At 46.9% G+C, this 22,174-nt stretch overlaps 2 protein-coding genes across 2 annotated transcripts; one reads left to right on the top strand and one right to left on the bottom strand.

Annotated features, from left to right (window-relative positions):
• The first annotated feature begins 3,831 nt into the window (after positions 1 to 3,831).
• On the top strand, positions 3,832 to 4,200 carry LOC124697819 (non-specific lipid-transfer protein A-like). Its single transcript, XM_047230356.1, has one exon. The coding sequence runs from the start codon at positions 3,832 to 3,834 to the stop codon at positions 4,198 to 4,200; it is 369 nt and encodes a 122-aa protein (XP_047086312.1).
• Positions 4,201 to 6,793: 2,593 nt separating this feature from the next.
• On the bottom strand, positions 6,794 to 9,498 carry LOC124704674 (UDP-glycosyltransferase 91D2-like). Its single transcript, XM_047236945.1, has 2 exons — positions 8,930 to 9,498; positions 6,794 to 7,876 (listed from the first exon to the last, which is right to left on the bottom strand). Exons 1-2 carry the CDS (start codon positions 9,362 to 9,364, stop codon positions 6,911 to 6,913), a joined length of 1,401 nt encoding a protein of 466 aa, XP_047092901.1. The 5' UTR covers positions 9,365 to 9,498; the 3' UTR covers positions 6,794 to 6,910.
• Positions 9,499 to 22,174: the final 12,676 nt, after the last annotated feature.

Raw genomic sequence — 22,174 nt, 5'->3', positions numbered from 1 at the left:
GGTTGCTGGTCAGACGGGGGAATTGGATGCCCACGATGAGTTTGGCTGGCAACGGCATGCGAGAAGATGGCTAGGGAATAAAGCGGTTTCGACGATGATGGCTTGTGGTCGGGGCCTGGGAGCGAACACGAAGGCAAGAATCTTTCGGTATCCAGATGTCCCGGCAGGCGATAGATTTTTTGCTAGTTCTCAGGGCATGTATAGCGGTAGAAAATGCATAAATTGTCTTAGACTTTCACATCATCTCGAGAATGCAATAGTTGTAACGTGTAGAATGCATTATTTCTTAGAATTAACTAGATTTTGATAGAATATCATGTTCCTAACAGAAGAGATGTAATACAATGGTGAAATTCATCTTCTCTTATTTTCTAAGGGGTCGTATCTTTGCTAAGAGAAGGGAGCCTTTATTCGCAAAAAAAAAAAGAAGGGAGCCTTTCTTTCTTTATTTCCTTCAAATCAGCAAAAATTCTACATAGCAGCTCAAAGAGAAGGCTAATGTCATCTATTGTACATGACCTCAGCTAGCTGAGAACTTGTAAATTCTTAGTTAGCTTTATAAGCGTTAGATATGTTGTACAGATGCTTGTGCGCCTAAACTAACTTTTTTTTTGTCTGTGTGGCTGACTGCCTGTACATGATGTAACAGGCCCGCATCTCTTTTGGGCTGTTTTTTTTTTTAACAGGAAAGGGTCCAAAGACCCTAGAAGCTGCTAGTATTACCGAGGCGGAGAGTACATTTTGCAGAAAACCCCCATAGAACAGGGGATTTCTGGATAAGGACAGAAATTACATAGAAAGGATCCTAGAAAGATTTTAGGAAAAGCAATCAGGTCCTTCCTTGTCATCTCCGCGCCTGAAGGTCGTCGATGCATTGCTCCACCACAGAAGAGACACCGGCGCCGGGGACGAACCACTTGGTCCGGCGTCGTGGCTGGAGCAGAAGGCCTTCCCCTCGGACTGCTTGGTCTCTGGGAAGGAGATGGAGAGGAGGGTCGCCTTTCGACCATAAGGTGCAGAGGCAGGGCGGCGATGGCCACCGGCATCGGTCCTCCGCTGATGAACTCCAAGATCAAGGCCAAACAAAGTCGATGACCAGTCCTTGGCCACCGTATTAAAGCTCGAAGTAGCAGCAAATGATTTGCCAGCCGCCACCAACTCCTTACCTCCGTCGGTGCCCTGCCCCTCGCCGCCACGGCCGGCCAAGAGGACACCAAGGAGAAGAAGATGCAGCAGCTGGAGGAAGCGCTTATTGACCGAGCTCGTCGCAGTAACTCCGATGGGCGCCCACCATGGACGCGAGCGGCGAGCCACCCCGATCTGCTTCCTGATGTGGCGCCAGCACGCCGAGAAGCACAAGCTCCAACCCACCTTATTCGCCGAGATGCCTGCGTCAAAGCTGCACCGCAGCCACCGCCCTCGCCACCAGAGCCACGCCGCCGCACCGCCCAACAACATGATGCACCAGATCTGGTGAGAGAGAGCTGGTGACCTACTCCAAGACTCCACTACGGGACTACTACTACAACCTACATCTACGCCGATGCCTTTCCGTCGCCATCTCCGGCCGGCAGAGCCACCGGAGAGGGGTCAGGATCGGCCCGGAGGAAAGGAGGGGACTCTCAACTACCGTTCACAGTATAGAGAGAGGAAGGGGGGAATGGGCCAACTATGGGCTGTTTTTTTTTGTTTTCGCTTTTGTCCGGCTGCTATTGGATATTGCCCCCTATGGTCTAAAGACTTTATTCATTGTACGGCTCCATTATTTTTCTACATTATACATGCATGCAATGGAGTTGAACTTTATTATTTTGAGTGCAGTGACTAGAGTGACTTTGTATTTTGTAGGCTTTTGTGTGAGTTGATTTTGTTGTTTTTTCTGGAATACGTATCACACATCTAGAGTTGTTTTCCTTTTTAATTTGTGTGGGTCTTAAGAAGTTTTTTTTAATTTGCTTCTAAGGCTGTGGTGGACGGTGAGTTTGTGGAACATAATGGAGCGTCTGGGTAGGGTTGCGAGGGTCAGGAGAAATCTCTGTCGATCTATCCGACACCAACACGGTGACGCCCGCATGCGCCACCCTTCCTTGCTAGGCGTTGGGTGAAGCCCTCCTCCCTTACCCTGACACGTACTAGGACCAGTCCGAGCAACACCGTTGTTGTTGTTGCATTCCTTCTTGAAGGTGCCGCTTGGTACGCGGCGCACTAGAGTGCTAGGAGAGTGCTAGGAGTATGGTGGGAATTATCCGGAGGACACAGCGGTTGTGGAACATCTTCGTTTTCGTTGATCTGGATTTGTCAATTTTCTTTTTATTTTCTTTCTTTTGGGTATGCTTGTGCTAATGCCCCAGCAGTTTTACCATGTGGCTACTACATTAATATAACGAGGCGAGAGCATGTTTCGTGGAGGATAAAAACAAAAATTGCAGCTCAACATAGATCTATGGTCTCACCACCTCTCGACGATAGAGAGAGAGAGAGCCTAGAGCGAGCAAAATCCTAGAAATTTTCTTCATGGGCTGCACAAAGTGCGACATAATAATATTTATTTGTTTGGTAAATCCTGAGTTTTTTTACCACATTTCTCTATTGAATTTATGGTTTAGTTTAATAGTGTAACTTTTTATTGCAAAAAGAAAATATAATATACATGTCAAATCCGTGAATATTTGTGGAACTTCATGAACAGTTTTTTATTGTTTGGAATATGTGTACACAATGTATTTAAACCTATGAATATTTTTCAAACACTCATGTTTTGTTTTGTAACTGGTGAAATTTTTTACAATCCGTGAGTATACAATTTTGGAACCTCTTGAACTCTTTGTCGAATACCCTGAATTGTTTTCAAACCTTGCCACAGTTTTTCGAAAACCAAGAACATTGTTTTCACAACATGAATATTAAAAAAACAAAATAATAGTAATAAAAGAAAACATAAAGAAAAGAAAAGAAAAAATGTAAGGAGAAAATGAAGAAAGGAAAATTGGACAACCAAATAAAAAAGAAAAAATATAATAGAGTGGCAAATAGGATGTCTCGCATAATCAGAAGTAGAGCAGATTGTTTTTGGGCTAAGTTGGCCAGAAGAGAGGCAAGGCCTTCTTCGCCTTCCACCTAAGCTGCGCAGGAAAGGCCCAAAGCCAATCCCAGGGATCCCCAGGCGGGATACTTAACGCGCTAGCTACAGCACTGCACGGGTCGAGTCGCACAGCACCTAAGGGGCAGCTAGCGAAAGCCCGGAAAGTCCAGGGTCTTGTTTAAAGGATTTGAGGGGATTATTCCGAATCCCGAATTTTTTTGAATAGCCTGTTTATCTTTTTGGATTTGATCCAGATAATTTCGAGATATCTTCATAAATTCTTTCGTTTTTTGTCCGGATTAAAAAATCTTTCGTATATTAATGTATTTTTAAGAAAGAGTATTTAAGAAGAAGATGATAGAGAATTGGGCCGAACACTAAATCACCTCTAATCTTCAAGCTTACTCGCTGAAATACAAGAGAAGTACACAAGGTTTGAAAAAATTGCTGAAATACCCTGGCAGGCGAATTAAACCAAGGAGGGCGTCGCACCGGCACCGTGCGGCGCATTGAGTAGGCCGGCGAGCGCCTTCTGCTCGATGAGGGCGTCCAGTTTAACAAGCGTCCGCGGAGCGGTTACGATAAGGGCACCCGAAGCGGTAACGAGCACGCCGCGAGCGGCATGGCGCATTCAGGTGCGCCACCAACCTTCTTGACCCCCTTCCCCTATATACAACGGGCACAGCCTTGTCTGACCTCACTCATCGTTACGTTCCACTGAGGGCCTTTTGAGCATAGCGTACAGCACAATGGCGCCTACCACTCGTAGGGGCAATGCCATCGCCATCGTGGCGACGATGCTCCTCCTCGCGGTGGCCATGGCGGCATCGGCGGCCGAGGTGTCCTGCGGTGACGCGGTGAGCGCGCTGATCCCGTGTGGGTCGTTCCTGGTGGGCGCGGACGCCGGCGCGGCGGGGCCGAGCGAGAGCTGCTGCCGCGGCGCGCAGGCGCTGCGGAGGATGGCGGGCACGGCCGGGGCGCGCCGCGCGCTCTGCAGGTGCCTGGAGGAGTCCGGCCCGTCGTTCGGCGTGCTCCCGGACCGCGCCCGGCAGCTCCCGGCGCGCTGCAAGCTCGGCGTCTCCATCCCCGTCAGCCCCCACACCGACTGCGGCAAGTAAGCGCGCCTGATAGACTGCATTACACCACAGATTTGCACCGTTCGTCAGCTCGATCGCTAATTCTCATGGCACATTTGTACGCGCGCATGCATGGCAGGATACAGTAAGCGGCAGGCACGAGATTCGATCGAAGATGCACGGGCGACGCGTTCGTGGATACGCCGCATGCATGATGATGAATTAACGGGACAAGATGCTCGATCGATCTGAGTTCCATGGTTGAATAAATACTGCTAGTACTAGTAGAAGTCTCGTAGCTATAGTACGTAGCAGTGTGTGGGTGCTATGTATTTCCTTGCATGTACGTGCATCGTACCAGTCAAAATTGTGTGCAATAGACATAAATAATGTCACTGTGCTTTTATCGTGGCGTCGCTATATTGCAAGGGACGAATTCATGTGTATTTGATATTTCCTTGACATCAATTATTAGATGAAAAAAACATAAAGGTCTTGCATCTGGTTTTTTTTTTTTTTTTTTTTTTTTGCGAAACACAGTACAATCAAAGACGCTCATACATACGCGCACACGGTGTGCGTGTGAGGTCTTACATCTGTTGTTAAGTAGCTACTGCCTTCACCCAATTACACAATCAATACCTTTTCTTTGGAGAGTATGCTGAGGTGTACCATATTTCCATAGAATGCATGGTTTTAAGTACAAGACGACTAGAACCATATGCGAACAACAAGCGCAATACAAACTTCACATCAGGCTAGTCCGAATACAGCCACCACCAACATTACAACTATAAAGTAGAAGAACCTATCCTAAAGTGACGAATATCATCGCATCTCGACGGTCACCTCCGAAAACCTACGACTCCCACTGAACTTCCCTTCTCGACGAATCATCCACCCTTGATGCCATAAAGGAGATTTACAAGTCGATGGAGGGACTTGGTCGGTCCTGAGAAAGGCACCGTCTTGGACTCACCGATGACGAAGTACATTGCGCCTCAAAAACTCAATCTGGCACAACAGCGATAACCGGATAGTGCGATTCCGTTCGCGGTCACCGGGGTTGAGACATCCCCTTTTTGGTTCGGCGAGAGGTGACATGGTGATACAAACAATCGCACACAAGCACGACAAACACACGACAAGCTTACCCAGATTCAGGCCGCTCTTGCGAGCTAAGGCCCCACATGCCGAGGAGAGCTCGACAAGCTTGTTCTTGAGCTTCCAAAGAACTTATACGGCGAGAAGACTCTCTCTCTCTCCTTAGCCCCCATTTTCTTCAGGATCCAACCCTTTTTTGGAGGTTGGGGTCACCTTTTATGCATAGGGGTCAACAATCAGGTGCTTAGCGGCCTATGACGAGGTACATGTCTTCATGTGCGCGTGTACAGGTATATTGCCCCTATGTGTGGTTTTGGTAATTAATGATAATTCCTATGAACTAATGTTTTCAGTGAGTTTTATTTGATGGAAAAGTCCATAGACATTACTTGAAGATCATGTGTTGGATTCAAATATAGATGATATGAAGATAAAGATGTACCTTGCGTATTGGCATCAAGATCATCGATTTGAATAGAATGATACGATAGAATCAAGAAGAAAAAATGAAGATGGAGTTCTTGTACGGAACTCGATTTTGACATGCTATAGCTTATGCGTTAAGCAATGGATGATCAAGATCTTGAGAGTCTGATTTCAAGAGACGAATTCAAGATATGGCTCTAATTAGGCATCATGATAGACTCATGTGTTAAGGGTTGACAAAGATTTAGAGTATGCAAATAAATGAAGAACTTTATTCAAACTTCCTATCACGCTTTCGAAAAGTTCTATATCATTTCCTATCAGCAGTGTATCATCCACATACAATATTAGAAAAGCTAACAAACTCCCACTCATTTTCTTATAGATACGAGGTTCAAAGAAATTTTGGACAAATTCAAATGCTTTGATTACCTCGTCAAATCTAAGCTTCTAACTCCAGGACACTTGCTTCATTCTATAGATGGAAGGCTAAAGTTTGCACACTTCACCAACATCCTTAGGATCCACAAAACCATCGGGTTGTATCATATATAAATCTTGCTCGATGTTTCCCTTGAGGAACCCAGTCTTCAATCAACTGGCCAAATTTTAAATTTTAAAAAATGCAACAATCACTAGTAAAAATTCAGCAATCGATGCTTCAACCCCATCTTGGCTGCGACGCCAAGAAGCTTTTGGGAGTGGTGTGGTTCTTGAGAACTTCTTCTGGATGGGGGATCTTCGGATCGTAATGGAGCTTCATCGGTGGTTATTCCATCTTCTTCGTCTACATTAGGAATGTGGTCTTCTTGACCTGTTCGGCGACTTCTCGTCTATAACCAACAACATCAGGCCTACTCAGGGAGGAGCTGGAGCGGCGGTGCACCAATGACTCGGTCTGGAGGTTGAAGACGAACGAGCATCTCAAAGTTTGTTGTAATTTTGTTTTTTGTTGAGCTGCTTTGTACTATTCGATATTTCTCTTAATGGGAGGGTCCTTTTGCAAAAAAAAAAACCCACGGGTTTTGCTTTTTTTTAACCAAATTATACTTCAGCCATATGTACCAAAAAGGAGCAACATGTACATTGTAAAAAAGAAAGCAAAAAAGAGGAATGTAACTCAACTGCACAAACAAATCCTTACTGTGTAACACATATAGTTTTTCCTCATTCGTGAAGTAAAGTAACTCGCAGGCAGAGGGCGGCGGTAGTGAATTTGTGATCAGTTTGCACTTGCAGCGGTGTAAGATCTGAGCTGCTGTACAAATTTGTCGATGTATCCATCATGGAGGTCCGTGTTAGCTACGACCTCCTGCATCTTGGCTGCACCTGCTACGAAGGCGGTCCTGGTTTCTCCCTCCAGCATGACAGCCTGGACCGCGCTGGAGACGTCATGGCGGTCGAACGCCCCATCGTTCTCATTCCTCGCCACCTGCAATCCTACCTTCTTCCTCTCCATTTGGCGCGCGTTCGGCCCTTGATCGCCGAAGATTGGCAGCATGACGAGAGGGTGCCCGAACAGGAGGCTCTCGATGAGCGAGTTCCGGCCGCAGTGCGTCAGGAACCCGCCAAGAGCGCCATGCGCCAGTATGCTCATCTGGGGAACCCACCCCGTGGTCACCAGCCCCTGGCCGTGAGTGCGGTCCTGGAAACCGGGAGGAAGCATGTCGGCGTCGAGGTCGGAGGCGCCTCTGGGCTTCCTCAGGGCCCAGAGAAAGTTTGTCCCGGCGAGCTCCAGCCCGGCAGCAATCTCGTGCACCTGCTTGGCGCTCAGCGGCACCTCGCTCCCCAGCGCCACGTATAGCACCGATTTGGGCGGCTGCGCGTCCAGCCAGCGCACGGTGGCGTGCTCTCTGTTCTCGCTGGCGGCACGGCGGGCTCCCTCGGGTGACGGCGGCAGAAGGCCGAGGGGAAGGACCGGCTTGCCGATGACCGTCGGCACCAGCGGGAACGTCTCTGGCTCCCACTCGACGCAGCTCCGGATGGCCGCTACGGTGCACCTCTCTTGTGTCAAGATGCAGCGCTCGATGGTGGACATAGCCGAGGCGCTATGGTTGGTGATGACCTGCGCCGTCCCCTCCCGCTCGTACCGCGGCTGTTCAAGTCCAGGCGCAGCGGGCTCTGACGGCGGGCGACCGGGCAGGGAGGCTAGCAGGGCAGCGGTCGGGAGAAGCACCGCAAATGGCACCTGCGGTGATCAAGAAGGCCAGGCAGAACTCAGTGAGATATGCATGGAAAGATATCTTTGTCAGCACAGTACTCCCTACGTCCATAAAAGGTTGTCACAGATTTATCTAAAATTAGTTGTATTTATAAACTAGATAGTATCTAGATATCTAAATATTACAACATCCTTTTATGTACATGTAGTTGGAAATAGCTAGTGGAACATGAGCGTACGTAAGCGTACCTGTTTATTCAGAACTCACAAAAAAATGCCATTTACAAGTTTTAAAAAATGAAATAAATTTTTACATGTATATATTATCTTGATACTTACTCGTGTCCATTCTCAAGAAAAAAAGTTCTATGTGATCTACATAAACAAGACAAAATGTGCAAATGAAATTACAATGATTGGATTTATAGCACTGTTCAAAGAAATACAAATTTCAAATTTCTATTTTTCGTGTAGGCCACGTATGGTCGTATTTTCACTTGAGAATTTGCACGAGTAAGTATCAATATAATATGCACATCCAAAAATTTATGTTAGATTTTTCTGAAACTTTTAAATGATATTTTATTTGAATTTTTTAAAAGCAGGTGCGCTGATGGCTGGGAAGAAATAAACTGAATTTTCGAGGGAAAGTTGTTATCTGCAAAGGAGATTGTGGCACAGGCCAAATACTGGGCGTTGAAATCAGTGATACGCCACTCAGACCAATTGTTGCACATAGAAGCAAACAACCTTACCAACTGAAAGTGACACTAACTCCGATGGGGTAGACGAAGCATTTCACAATACATTGGCTATTAGTATATGTTATCATAGGTATACCACTATACCAATGCATAGTGTCTTATCTCGTATTGTACTGTATCTACTTTAGTACGTCTTGATCGTTCGCCCTAAGGAACAGTCTATCGTGACGTGCAAGCGTTTCTACGCCTCTTAATTTTATTTCAGTCTCTTTTTCATACTGTCCTCATGCTATCCTCGAGGTTGTAATAAATTGGCGTGTGAAATTTGGAGCAGCATACAAGTAGTAATGCTGGACGTTCATGAACTGGAACGAACCTTGTGCTCGAGGGCGGCAGCGGCGGCCCAGTGGTGGAAGGAGTCGCCGACGATCCAGTGAGGCCTGGTGGCCTCGTCGGCGCAAGCGGCGGCCATGAACTCCGCGAAGGGCGCGGCCAGGCCGTCGAAGGCCTTCCAGTGGAGCTCCCGGTCCTCGTCGGGCACGTCATGGGTGGACTCGGCGCCGTCTGGGAGGCCGTCGACGCGCGGAAACGGGAGCTCGACGAAGTCCACACGGGGCGCCGCGGCCGGGCGCACCGGCGGGAGGCGGGCCAGGTTGCGCGGCGTGGAGACGTAGGACACGCGGTGGCCGCGCAACGCCAGCCGCTCGGTGAGTTCCAGGTACGGGAGCAGGTGGCCGAAGGCGAGAAACGGGACGACGACGATGCGCAGCGGCTGAGGCGGTGAGGACGAGGACAAGGCGTCGGCGTTCATGACGAGACGAGGAGCTAGCTCGTTTGGCTTGCTGCTGGTGGCGCTAAATCGGTCGCTGGTCACTGTGCTCAGACGGCAAAGGCAGAGGCCATAAATAGGAGGCCCAACCCAACCCACGGGACAATGGGAGGGCGTATGTGAAAGAATGGGCTCATGTGATGGAGGACGGGCGTGTTGTCTTTTTATGCACGGAAATCATAGTATTTTTTTAAAAAAAATAAAATTCTAAAAAAAATGCTTGCACTTACAAATGACGTGTCTATTTGTGTATGATAAGTTTGAAACTTAAATATGACGTGTCTATTTGTGGTAGGCAACGCCTCCACCTCTCTTCTGTTTATATATACGACATGTAAAGGTTACAAGTTTTACATATGTACAAATGGTACGGTTTACCAAGAATTATCTTAACACATCCTTTCAATCTAAACTACTCCCTCCGATTCATATTACTTGACACTAATATAGATGTATCTAGACACATTTTATTGTAGATGCATCCATTTTAGTAGCAAGTAATATGAATCGGAGGGAGTACTACATACGACATTTAGATTGGGCTTTAGATTGGTCTAACATCCGCCGTGTGGTTGGTTTAGTAAATACATCAGCTAGTTGATCATTAGATGAGATAAATCTCACCTCCAGTGCACCTTCAGCAACACACGCTCACACAAAATGAAAATCGATATCGATTGGTTGGTACGAGCATGGAGGACTAGATCGTCGTGAGGTAACTAGCCCCTAGGTCATCACACCAAACAATGGGTGTATGCTGCTAACTCACACCAAGTTTCTTGAGTATAGAACCAACCCATATCGCTTCATCAACACCATTAGCTAATGTCTTATACTCGATCTCGAGACAGTAGGTTATTTCTGTTATATTGTGATCCAAATTCATATACTAAAGGGGGACTAACTTCTGACGAGCGGAGCGAGACCCGTCGCCGGTAATCTTGGGCCGAAGCGTCGCCAGTAGGCTTGGGCCGAAGCCGACACAGATCGATGCCACCGCCTATATATACTTCTTGTAAGCCGCCGGCTAGGGTTTATCAGATTATAAGATAACCACCGGCATTTGTAAACACTCCCCGATATAGTGAAGTATTTGCTGGCTGACGCCCGTGGTTTTTCCCCTTCTGTGTTGGAAGGGGTTTTTCACGTTAAATCTTGTGTCTCCGCTGCGTTTTTTCCTTTATCGTTCTTCGTTATTTGCTTGTCGCATTTATAACAAGTGATATCAGAGCCTGTGTTTCAATTTAGGGCTTGCGACATGTCTTCCTAGAAGTTCGATCTACCGCAGCTGGATTACACGACGAGATTTTCTTTGTGGCAAGTGAAGATGAAGGCGATCCTCGCCCAAACTTCTGATCTGGATGAAGCTCTTGATGGATTTGGCAAGAAAAATGCCAAGGCCTGGACCGACAATGAAAAGTGGAAAGACCATAAGGTTTTGTCTTCGATTTAACTTCATCTATCGAATAATATTTTGCAGGAAGTGCTGGCTGAGTAAATTGCTGCGGTGTTGTGGTTAAAACTGGAATCGATCTGCATGTCCAAAGATCTAACCAGTAAGATGCACGTGAAGATGAAGTTGTTCTCGCACAAGTTGCGAGAAGGTGTGTCAATGATGAATCACTTAACGATCTTTAGAGAGATCGTTTCTGATATGCTGTCCATGGAGGTAAAGTATGAAGATGAGGATCTCGCTCTTCTACTGTTAGTCTCATTGCCTAATTCTTTTGCGAATTTTCGAGACACCTTCCCGCAAAATATTATTCGATAGATGAAGTTGAATCAAACACAAAGCAAATTACATGCTTACTATCATGTAATATAATGCTGATGTGTGGGGACATTCTCTTGGTGGTGCAAATTACATGCTTACTATCGTTGATGATTACTCCTATTGAAGTATGGTCTGGTTCGCCGGTTGATTATTCATAGTTGAGAGTTTTCGGTTGCACTGCTTATGCACATGTTGATAATGGAAAGCTAGAGCTCAGGGCTGCTAAGTGTGTGTTTCTTGGTTATGGTTCGGGAGTTAAGGCATATACGTTATGGAATCCTGAAACTAAGAAAGTTTTGCATAGCGGGAATATTGTCTTTAATGAGGCTGTCATGTTTATAAGAGTTTATCTACAGATGTTTCTGATGCTATTTATTTTTCTGATGTTTCTGATGATGAGCAACAGAGGATTAGCGTGTAGGTGGAGCACGTGGAGGAGAGAGAAAATGAACTTGCTGAAAATGATAACACTGTTGTTCAGCACTCACCACATGTTTTCCAGCAAACAAATAATTCCATTGCTGCTAATAGACCGAGGCGTAACATTGCTCCACGTCCTCGTTTAATTGAAGAGTTGTTATCACCAGAATTTAGCCAGAGCAGGAGATGGGCCGTGATTGAGATGGGCTTAGAGGAGGATATGCACGTAAAATATTTCTGAATCGGCCTTGTACGGGAGTTTGGGCTAGATTGCCCGTGTATCTGTACATTATGGTAGATTTTGTTAGAATTAAGAGATAGAGTTTAGTCGTACACGGTTAGGTTTATTTCCAAATTAGAAAGTCTACGGACTATAAATATGTACCTAGGGTTATTGAGAAAGGAGGACGATCACGTTCACAACAAACCAATCTAGGCGCATCGCCACCCCTTGTTTCGAGGGTTTCTTCCGGGTAAGCAACATCTTGCGATCTAGGCAGTATCAGTTTATTCGTTGTTGGTGTTGCTCGTACTGAAGCATTTTTGATGGCGAGCAACACCATTATCATAGATGTTTTAGGGCTGACGTCGATACTTTCATGATATGCTTGCTTAGCTACGCTGCCCCTCAATATCTAGCTGCCCTTACACCTATCTTGGGTGTAAGGGCAGCACCTTGCTTGTTCTTTATTTAGTAGATCTGATCTGTTATAGCTGTTCCTTGTTCTCCAAGGATTAGTTTGATATCCGCATGGTTAGGCCTTGCAAACGGGTTGAACGATCCGGTAGTGCGTAAGGTATGGCTTGCTGACCCTAGAGGGATTGTTCCGGGAATCGACTTCGTGTTGGTTTTTAGGCCTCTTTAGGACTAGTTTTCCATCATCTTACGTATCTGCTAGGCTCAACTACGTGTAGGATGTTCCGGTTATGCGGTGAAAACCCTAGACTGTCGTAGATTGGTTTAACTTGATATTGATAAAGCAGGATCCCCATGTTATCGTAAATCCAACGTGAACCATGGGGTAATCGGCTCTTTGAGCCGATTCATAGGGTAACCTGAGAGCCGATCGGGCTCGCATTTAATGTTTACGTGTCTACCATGCAGGAAACTAATCGAAGCAATTCATCACCTTCCTGACCAGGTATAGGTCAGGTGGCACGCCCTTGCATTAGCCAGGACGTGTGCCAGAGCCTTGCGGGCCGTCGCCCGAGGGACCAGGGCCCTCCAGCAGTCCTGGGAGCCTCCCGGCTCTCCGTGTTGCTCGTCGGTACTCGCCGGTGGGTTTTGGCAGGCAACACATTCTGGCACGCCCAGTGGGACATTCTGCAGCAACTACGTCAGCATCTGCAGCAACTATGTCAAAATCTGCAGCCGAGATGGCGGACGAACCAGTCACGTACGAAGATCTGCCTGAGGAGCGCAAGAAGAAATATGATGAGATTAAAGCCATCTTCGAATCCGATCTCATCGGCTCTTTTGCGAAGACACGTTCACGTGGCATCAGGTGGAAAGGGTTCTCACCTGAAGGCGCTCTCGACGAAGTAGATCTCTCTACCCTTCAGAGGAACGCACCAGAGCTCTGCGCCAAGAAGTCAATTACATGGTGGCTCATTCGATACACCGTCATTCTGAGAGCCTGGTGAACTCTTTCGAGCGCATTGCGGTTCGCGTGGTCCAGGAAATCATGAAGCATCAGTACTCTCCGTCAGGACCTGCGTTAGGGACGCACCAGGGAGAAATACCGTTCCAGACTAGACCGCCGCTGCCATTCGCGTTTGCAGCTCCGCAGCCGCAGGGTTCACCGGCCTACGTCGTCTACAAGGTGGGAGAGCGATCCTGGCGATTGCCAATTCCTCTATGAGCCACCTAAAGAGATCCCACATGGATATGTGTGCACATACGTGCCGGACTGCAATAGCTTGGCGCGCACGAACCAGATTGCACCAGCAGGGATTTCTGGAGCAGACGCTGATAAACAGGCGTGGCTAGCTAAATATGCCACCGGAATGAGTCATGAATGCTCGGCCCCTGCAGCTCATACCGTGGAGCAAATCAGTACAATCTTGAGAGACCAGTTCGGCATCCTTCCAAAGAGGAAAACAATCGGCTATTCCAAGCCGTACCCGGACGAGTACGATTTGATCCCACTACCACCCAAGTATCGGCTCCCTGAGTTCTCAAAGTTCAATGGATCAGAAGGGTCTAGCTCGATCGAGCACGTGAGCCGATATTTGGCACAGTTGGGCATGATTTCAGCATCAGATCCGCTACGTGTGAGGTTTTTCGCGCAATCTCTCACGGGATCGGCTTTTGGGTGGTACACCTCGTTGCCACCAAACTCAGTCCGGACGTGGAAGCAACTGGAAGAGCAGTTTCATGTTCAATATCACTCAGAAGCTACCGAGGCTGGCATTTCCGATCTGGCACGCAGGTACGGCAGAAGACGCGGAGAAACGGTGTCGGAGTACATCCAGCGTTTCAGGACTGTTAAGAACCGATGTTATTCGGCTCGTCTAAATGAGAAGGAAGCAGTCGAGCTGGCAGTGTTGGGCCTCGCAGCGCCGATCAAGGATCTGGCTTTCCAAGTGGAGTACAGTTCGCTGACGCACATGGTCCAGAAGTTAACATTGTATGAACAGCGCCACCCGAAGCTGTACCAAGACAAGTTCAAGCGTCCGATAGGCCTGGTCGAGACGAGGAAGAAGTTGAGGATTCTCCGGGAGACCGAGGAAGTGGCCGTGGCTGAATGGACTCGGGGGCGGTTCCGTGTCTCGCAAATGGGTGAAACCACAAGGGCCTCCAAAGGGGTTTGACTTCGACGTAAGCAAGGCTGAGCAGATATTCGATTTATTGCTTAAGGAAAAACAGCTAAAGTTACCCGAAGGCCATAAAATCCCTACGGCGCAAGAGATGAATGGGAGACCGTACTGCAAGTGGCATCACTCGTTCACCCATATCACCAATGACTGCAAAGAGTTACGTCGGCAGATCCAAACGGCGATAGAACAAGGCCGTTTGATCCTCGGCCAGTTTGCCATGAAAGTGGACACGCACCCGTTTCCTGGCGTCAACATGGTGGGAATCAATCACTCCACGAGGCATCAGCCAGGTTTCTCATTTGATGTTAACATGGCAGGGCCTGTACACCACCATGGCAAGGATAAAGAAGAAAGCAGCCACTCCCGTGGCAAGGAAAAGGAGGAAGCCGGCCCACGCGACCGGCCCCGATATGATGACAGACGGTACCTCACCGAGGAACAAGTGAGAAGCGTGCGATATCAACGACCACTCTCCGCGCATCTCCTTAACAAATATGAGCGTCAGTATGACCGACGTCGGCGGTACGACAGAGAAGACGAAAGACATCGTCGGTCTGACGTAGACAATGGAAGATATCGTCGGTATAACAGAGACGACGAAGGATATGAGCACCGCGATAAAGGGAAATCAAGGGAGCAGGAAGACATGGATAGACACTGGGACTGTCCTTTCTTTAAGCATTTCTGGGATTCAGGAATGAGCCGATTGCCTACAATCGACAACTGCCCGGAGTGTAGACAGCAGAAGAAGGACGCAGGGGAAGTTTCAGTTTTCAAGCGTCTAGGGCCTCTCCCATCTCAGAACAGACGAGCTGAGTCATCTCAAGAGGAAGACTTTGAGAAGTCAGAAGATGAAGAAGAAGATAGATACCACCGGCCAAGGTGGTGTCCTGATGGACTCAGCCACTCCCAAAAGCATAGGGTTCAGCGGCTACGTAGCTTGGAGCAAGCCGAGGCGCAATACCTGCACACGTTGAGGAAAGCGCGACCCGATCTGGCCGTGAAAATTCAGCAAACTTTGGACGAGGAGGGTCGTCCACAGAAGAAAGAATGGCACCCCAAGCAAGTAAAAGCCGATGCCAGTGCATCGACTGGCACAAACATGGTGTTCATACTTCCATCGGAGTTTCGTGCTCCAGGAACCGAAGAAGTGCCGATAGCACAGTTTGACTGCGGTCCACGGCCGGTTATCTTTGAAAAGCCACGAGAGAAGGGCTACAAACATATGAAGGCCCTGTACCTAAAAGGTTATATCAATGGGCAGCCTGTCGGCAAGATGTTGGTTGACACGGGAGCGGCAGTCAACATCATGCCATACTCCATGCTACGACGTTTGGGACGCTCTAGCGCAGATCTGATCAAAACCAACGTCACACTAAACGACTTCAATGGCCAAGCATCAGAGACGCAAGGCGTTCTGAACGTGGATCTAACCGTAGGCCGAAAAACCATCCCTACATCATTCTTCATCGTCGACAGCAAAAGCACCTACGCTGTCCTGCTAGGAAGGGACTGAATTCATGCCAACTGCCGCATTCCATCTACAATGCACCAGTGCCTGATACAATGGGATGGAGATGAAGTGGAAGTCGTGCATGCAGACGACTCGATCGAAGTCTCAATAGCCGGCATGAATATTTGGGACGCGGAAGACCAAGAGCCGCTCTCTGGAGTCACTTTGGACGGCTGTGAGCGTCTCGAAGTTACAAAAAACGGGGTGAGGCTGGTCTTATCAACCGGCCTGATAGAGTAGCAAGAGAAACATCCATCGACGTACGTGGCACGGCCGATCCCTGCGATCGGCCCCAAAAAATAAAAAGCAATGATCTCACCTCAAGCATGTCACGTAGTCGTAGTAGGGAGACTCCCTCCCGTGGGGGAGCACAAACAAGTTGTAAACCTTCATTGAGCAATACAATCAACAAGGAGGCCGATTCTAGCAATCGGCCAAAATTATCCTCGCCATACGTTCCACCTTGTGTTCGAGCATCGATCTAGCGAGCGACGGAAAGCTAGGGTATGGGTTTACGTCGGCTGATGAGCTAGAAGAGATTGACATTGGTCACGGGGATAAGCCACGACCAACATTTATCGGCAAAAAGTTAGATCCGCATCGAGGGGCACGATGATAGCTTTGTTGAAAGAATACCCGGATTGTTTTGCACGGGATTACACGAAATGCCGGGTTAGACGGGAGCATCATTGAGCATCGGCTCCCTCTTAAGAAAGGATTTCGGCCGTTCCGGCAGCGAGCACGACGGATGAAGGCCGAAATTTTAGAAGAAGTCAAGAAAGAGATCGAGAAGATGTTGAGCGCCGGGTTCATCGGGCCATGCGGGTATCTTTGAGTGGATATCTAGTATCGTACCTGTAGAGAAAAAGGACGGCCGATGGCGCGTTGCCATAGATTTTCGGGATCTCAACAGAGCCACTCCAAAGGATGAGTACCCTATGCCGGTGATGACCCACAAGTATAGGGGATCGCAACAGTCTTCGAGGGAAGTAAAACCCAAATTTATTGATTCGACACAAGGGGAGGTAAAGAATACTTATAAGCCTTAACAACTGAGTTGTCAATTCAGATGCACCTGGAAAAGCACTAGCAACAGGGGTGATGTGAAAGTAGCAGTGATATGAGAGAAATAGTAACAGTAACACAGCAGCAGTAATAGTAACACAAGAGCAATGGCACCAGAAGATAGTTGATACTACTTCCAATGACATGTAGAACAAGTATATGATGATGAAATATGGACCGGGGTTCCCAGCTATCTACACTAGTGGTAACTCTCCAATAACAAGTGTTGGGTGAACAAATTACAGTCGGGCAATTGATAGGATTGAAATAGCATTAAGACAGAATATCAAGATCATTAATCATGTAGGCATGTTTTCCAATAATAGTCGTACGTGCTCGCAATGAGAAACTTGCACAACATCTTTTGTCCTACCGGCCCGGTGGCAGCCGGGCCTCAAGGAAACTACTTGGATATTAAGGTACTCCTTTTAATAGAGTACGGAGCAAAGCATTAACACTCCGTGAAAACATGTGTCCCTCACATCACCGCCATCCCCTCCGGTTGTCCCGATTTACGTCACTTCGGGGCCTTTGGTTCCGGACGAGTGACATGTGCATACAACTTGTAGATACAATCTAAGCAATAATATAAAGCTCAAATCTAAGATCATGCCACTCGGGCCCTAGTGACAAGCATTAAGCATAACAAGATTGCAGCAACAATAACTTCATAAACTTTGTAGATAGACAATCATAATGTAACAATCCATCGGATCCCGACAAACACAACACCGATTACATCAGATGAATCTCAATCATGTAAGGCAGCTCATGAGATCATTGTATTAAAGTACATGGGAGAGATGATACCAACTAGCTACAGCTAGAACCCGTAGTCCATGGGGGAACTACTCACGGAGCATGATGGAGGCGATGGCGTTGATGGAGATGGCTTCAGGGGCACTTCCCCGTCCGGCGAGGTGCCGGGACAGAGACTTCGTCCCCCGAATTGGAGTTTCGCGATGGCGGCGGAGCCCCGGAGTCTTTCTGGAGTTTCGTCCAGAGTTTTGGTGTTTTTAGGTCGAAAGGGATTTTATAGGCGAAGAGGCGGCGCAGGGGGGCACACCTGGGGGCGCCACACCACAGGCCGGCGCGGGCCCAGTGCCAGGCCGCGCCGCCCTATGGTGTGGTGGCCCTCGGCCCTCTCCGACTCTTCTTCGGTGTTCTGGATGCTTCCGGGAAAAATAGGAGGTTTGGTCTTCGTTTCGTCGAATTCGAGAATATTGCCCGAACAGCCTTTACGGAACCAAAAACAGCAGAAAACGAGAGCGGCACTGTGGCATCTTGTTAATAGGTTAGTTCCGGAAAATGCATAAAAACATCATAAAGTGCAAGCAAAACATGTAAGTATTGTCATAAAACAAGCATGGAACGACAGAAATTATGGATACGTCGGGGACGTATCAGCATCCCCAAGCTTAGTTCCTGCTCGTCCCGAGGAGGTAAACGATAAAAAGAATAATTTCTGTAGTGACATGCTACTTACATAACCTTGATCATACTATTACAAAGCATATGAAATGAATGAAGTGACTCAAGGCAATGATCTATAGTTGCTAACAAATAGATAACATATAGCAAAACTTTTCATGAAGAGTACTTTCAAGACAAGTATCAAAAGTCTTGCACAAGAGTTAACTCATAAAGCAATAAGTTCAAAGTAAAGGCATCGAAGCAACACAAAGGAAGATATAAGTTTCAGTGGTTGCTTTCAATTTGTAACATGCATATCTCACGGATAATTGTCAACACAAAGTAATATGATGAATGCAAATATGCAAGTATGTAAGAATCAATGCACAGTTGACACAAGTGTTTGCTTCTAAGGTGGAAGGAAGTAGGTAAACTGACTCAACATAAAAGTAGAAGAAAGGCCCTTCAAAGAGGAAAGCATCGATTGCTATATTTGTGCTAGAGCTTTGGTTTTTAAAACATAAATAGAGCATAAAAGTAAAGTTTCGAGAGGTGTTTGTTGTTGTCAACGAATGGTAATGGGTGATGGCGTGTATTTCACACGTTCGTTGGGCAACCCCAAGAGGAAGGTATGATGCGCACAGCAGCAAGTTTTCCCTCAGAAAGAAACCAAGGTTTATCGAACCAGGAGGAGCCAAGAAGCACGTTGAAGGTTGATGGCGGCGGGATGTAGTGCGGCGCAACACCGGAGATTCGGCGCCAACGTGGAACCTGCACAACACAACCAAAGTACTTTGCCCCAACGAAACGGTGAGGTTGTCAATCTCACCGGCTTGTCTGTAACAAAGGATTAACCGTATTGTGTGGAAGATGATTGTTTGCGAGAGAAAACGGTAAAAACAAGTATTGCGGCAGATTTGTATTTCGAGTATTAAAGAATGGACCGGGGTCCACAGTTCACTAGAGGTGTCTCTCCCATAAGATAAAAACATGTTGGGTGAACAAATTACGGTCGGGCAATTGACAAATAGAGAGGGCATAACAATGCACATACATGACATGATAAGTATAGTGAGATTTAATTGGGCATTACGACAAAGTACATAGACCGCCATCCAAGCTGCATCTATGCCTAAAAAGTCCACCTTCGAGGTTATCGTCCGAACCCCCTCCGGTATTAAGTTGCAAAGCAACGAGACAATTGCATTAAGTATGGTGCGTAATGTAATCAATAACTACATCCTCGAACATAGCATCAATGTTTTATCCCTAGTGGCAACAGCACATCCATAACCTTAGGGGTTGCTGTCACTCCCCCAGATTCACGGAGAATGAACCCACTATCGAGCATAAATACTCCCTCTTGGAGTTACTAGCATCAACTTGGCCAGAGCCTCTACTAATAACGGAGAGCATGCAAGATCATAAACAACACATGTATAATAACTTGATAATTAACATGACATAGTATTCTCTATCCATCGGATCCCGACAAACACAACATATAGAATTACAGATAGATGATCTTGATCATGTTAGGCAGCTCACAAGATCCAACAATGAAGCACAATGAGGAGAAGACAACCATCTAGCTACTGCTATGGACCCATAGTCCAGGGGTAGACTACTCACACATCACACCGGAGGCGACCATGGCGGCGTAGAGTCCTCGGGGAGATGATTCCCCTCTCCGGCAGGGTGCGGGAGGCGATCTCTGGATCCCCCGAGATGGGATCGGCGGCGACGGCGTCTCCGGAAGGTTTTCCGTATCGTGGCTCTCGGTCTCGGGGGTTTCGTCACGGAGGCTTTAAGTAGGCGGAAGGGCAAGTCAAGAGGCGGCACGGGGGGCCACACCATAGGCCGGCGCGGCCGGGGGTGGGGCCGCGCCGCCCTAGGGTTTGGCCACCCCGTGGCCCCTCTTCGTCTCGTCTTCGGACTTACGGAAGCTTCGTGGAAAAATAGGCCCACTGGGCTTTGATTTCGTCCAATTCCGAGAATATTTCCTTACTAGGATTTCTGAAACCAAAAACAGCGAAAACGGCAAGCGGCACTTCGGCATCTTGTTAATAGGTTAGTTCCAGAAAATGCACGAATATGACATAAAGTGTGCATAAAACATGTAGATAACATCAATAATGTGGCATGGAACATAAGAAATTATCGATACGTCGGAGACGTATCAATGGGCACTCTAACCCCCTTGCCAGACAAACCTTCAAAGAGCGGCTCCCATGAATTATTTTTATTTTTGGGTGGCACTCCTTCCAACCTTTCTTTCACAAACCATGGCTAACCGAATCCTCGGGTGCCTGCCAACAATCTCATACCATGAAGGAGTGCCCTTTTATTTTAGTTTTATTATGATGACACTCCTCCCAACCTTTTCTTACACAAGCCATGGCTAACCGAATCCTTCGGGTGCCGTCCAACAATCACATACCATGGAGGAGTGTCTATTTTGGTTAATTAATTTGGGACTTGGGAATCCCATTGCCAGCTCTTTTTTGCAAAATTATTGGATAAGCGGATGAAGCCACTAGTCCATTGGTGAAAGTTGCCCAACAAGATTGAAAGATAAACACCACATACTTCCTCATGAGCTATAAAACATTGACACCAATTGAGAAGCATTTTGAATTGTTTAAAGGTAGCACTCAAGCAATTTACTTTGGAATGGCGGGAAATACCACATAGTAGGTAGGTATGGTGGACACAAATGGCATAGTGGTTGGCTCAAGTATTTTGGATGCATGAGAAGTATTCCCTCTCGATACAAGGCTTAGGCTAGCAAGGCTATTTGAAGCAAACACAAGTATGAACCGGTACATCAAAACTTACATAAGAACATATTGCAAGCATTATAATACTCTACACTGTCTTCCTTGTTGCTCAAACACTTTTACCGAGAAAATATCTAGACCTTAAGAGAGATCAATTATGCAAACCAATTTCAACAAGCTCTACGGTAGTTCTCCATTAATAGGCTTAGACTACATGAAAAAACTTAATCATGATCTACTTGAGAGCTCAAAACAATTGCCAAGTGTCAAATTATCCAAGACATATGAGGCATTTTCTTTTTCCAACCAAATATAAATAAGTGCAATAGCTTCCAACTTTTATCATTGAACATTAAAAGTAAAACGAAGAACACGAGTGTTCATATGAAAAAGCGGAGCGTGTATCTCTCCCACACAAGGATTGCTAGGATCCGATCTTATTCAAACATAAACAAAAATAAAAACAAAAACAAACCGACGCTCCAAGCAAAGTACATAAGATGTGACGGAATAAAAATATAGTTTCAGGGGAGGAACACGATAAGTTGATGAAGAAGGGGATGCCTTGGGCATCCCCAAGCTTAGACGCTTGAGTCTTCTTGAAATATGCAGGGATGAACCACGGGGGCATCCCCAAGCTTAGACTTTTCACTCTTCTTGATCATATATCATCCTCCTCTCTTGACCCTTGAAAACTTCCTTCACACCAAACTTCTCACAAACTTCATTAGAGGGGTTAGTACTCAAAAAATTTGAATCCACCTTGGTCCTGTAGTGGCACATTGCAAGAACTCAATAAAACATTAGCTACAGCTCTCCACGTCTAGAAAACCTCGCTTAAAGTCCACAAGAGACAATGCAAAAAACAGAGACAGAATCTGCCAAAACAGAACAGCCAGTAAAGACGAATTTTAAATAAATACTTCCGTTGCTCAAATCAGAAAACTCAAAACTAATGAAAGTTGCGTACATATCTGAGGAACACGCACGTAAATTGGCATATTTTT

This window comes from Lolium rigidum, chromosome 3 (assembly GCF_022539505.1).
Source record: "Lolium rigidum isolate FL_2022 chromosome 3, APGP_CSIRO_Lrig_0.1, whole genome shotgun sequence".
Lineage (NCBI taxonomy): Eukaryota > Viridiplantae > Streptophyta > Magnoliopsida > Poales > Poaceae > Lolium > Lolium rigidum.
This window is presented reverse-complemented; position numbering and strand designations above follow the sequence as displayed.

Excerpts from the sequence above, each read along its gene's own strand:
- LOC124704674 (XM_047236945.1), bottom strand. The coding sequence starts at position 9,364 with ATGAACGCCGACGCCTTGTCCTCGTCCTCACCGCCTCAGCCGCTGCGC. Across the intron at positions 7,877-8,929 it reads CTGCCGCCCTCGAGCACAAG|GTGCCATTTGCGGTGCTTCT; the intron begins GTTCGTTCCAGT and ends TGATCACCGCAG.
- LOC124697819 (XM_047230356.1), top strand. The coding sequence starts at position 3,832 with ATGGCGCCTACCACTCGTAGGGGCAATGCCATCGCCATCGTGGCGACG.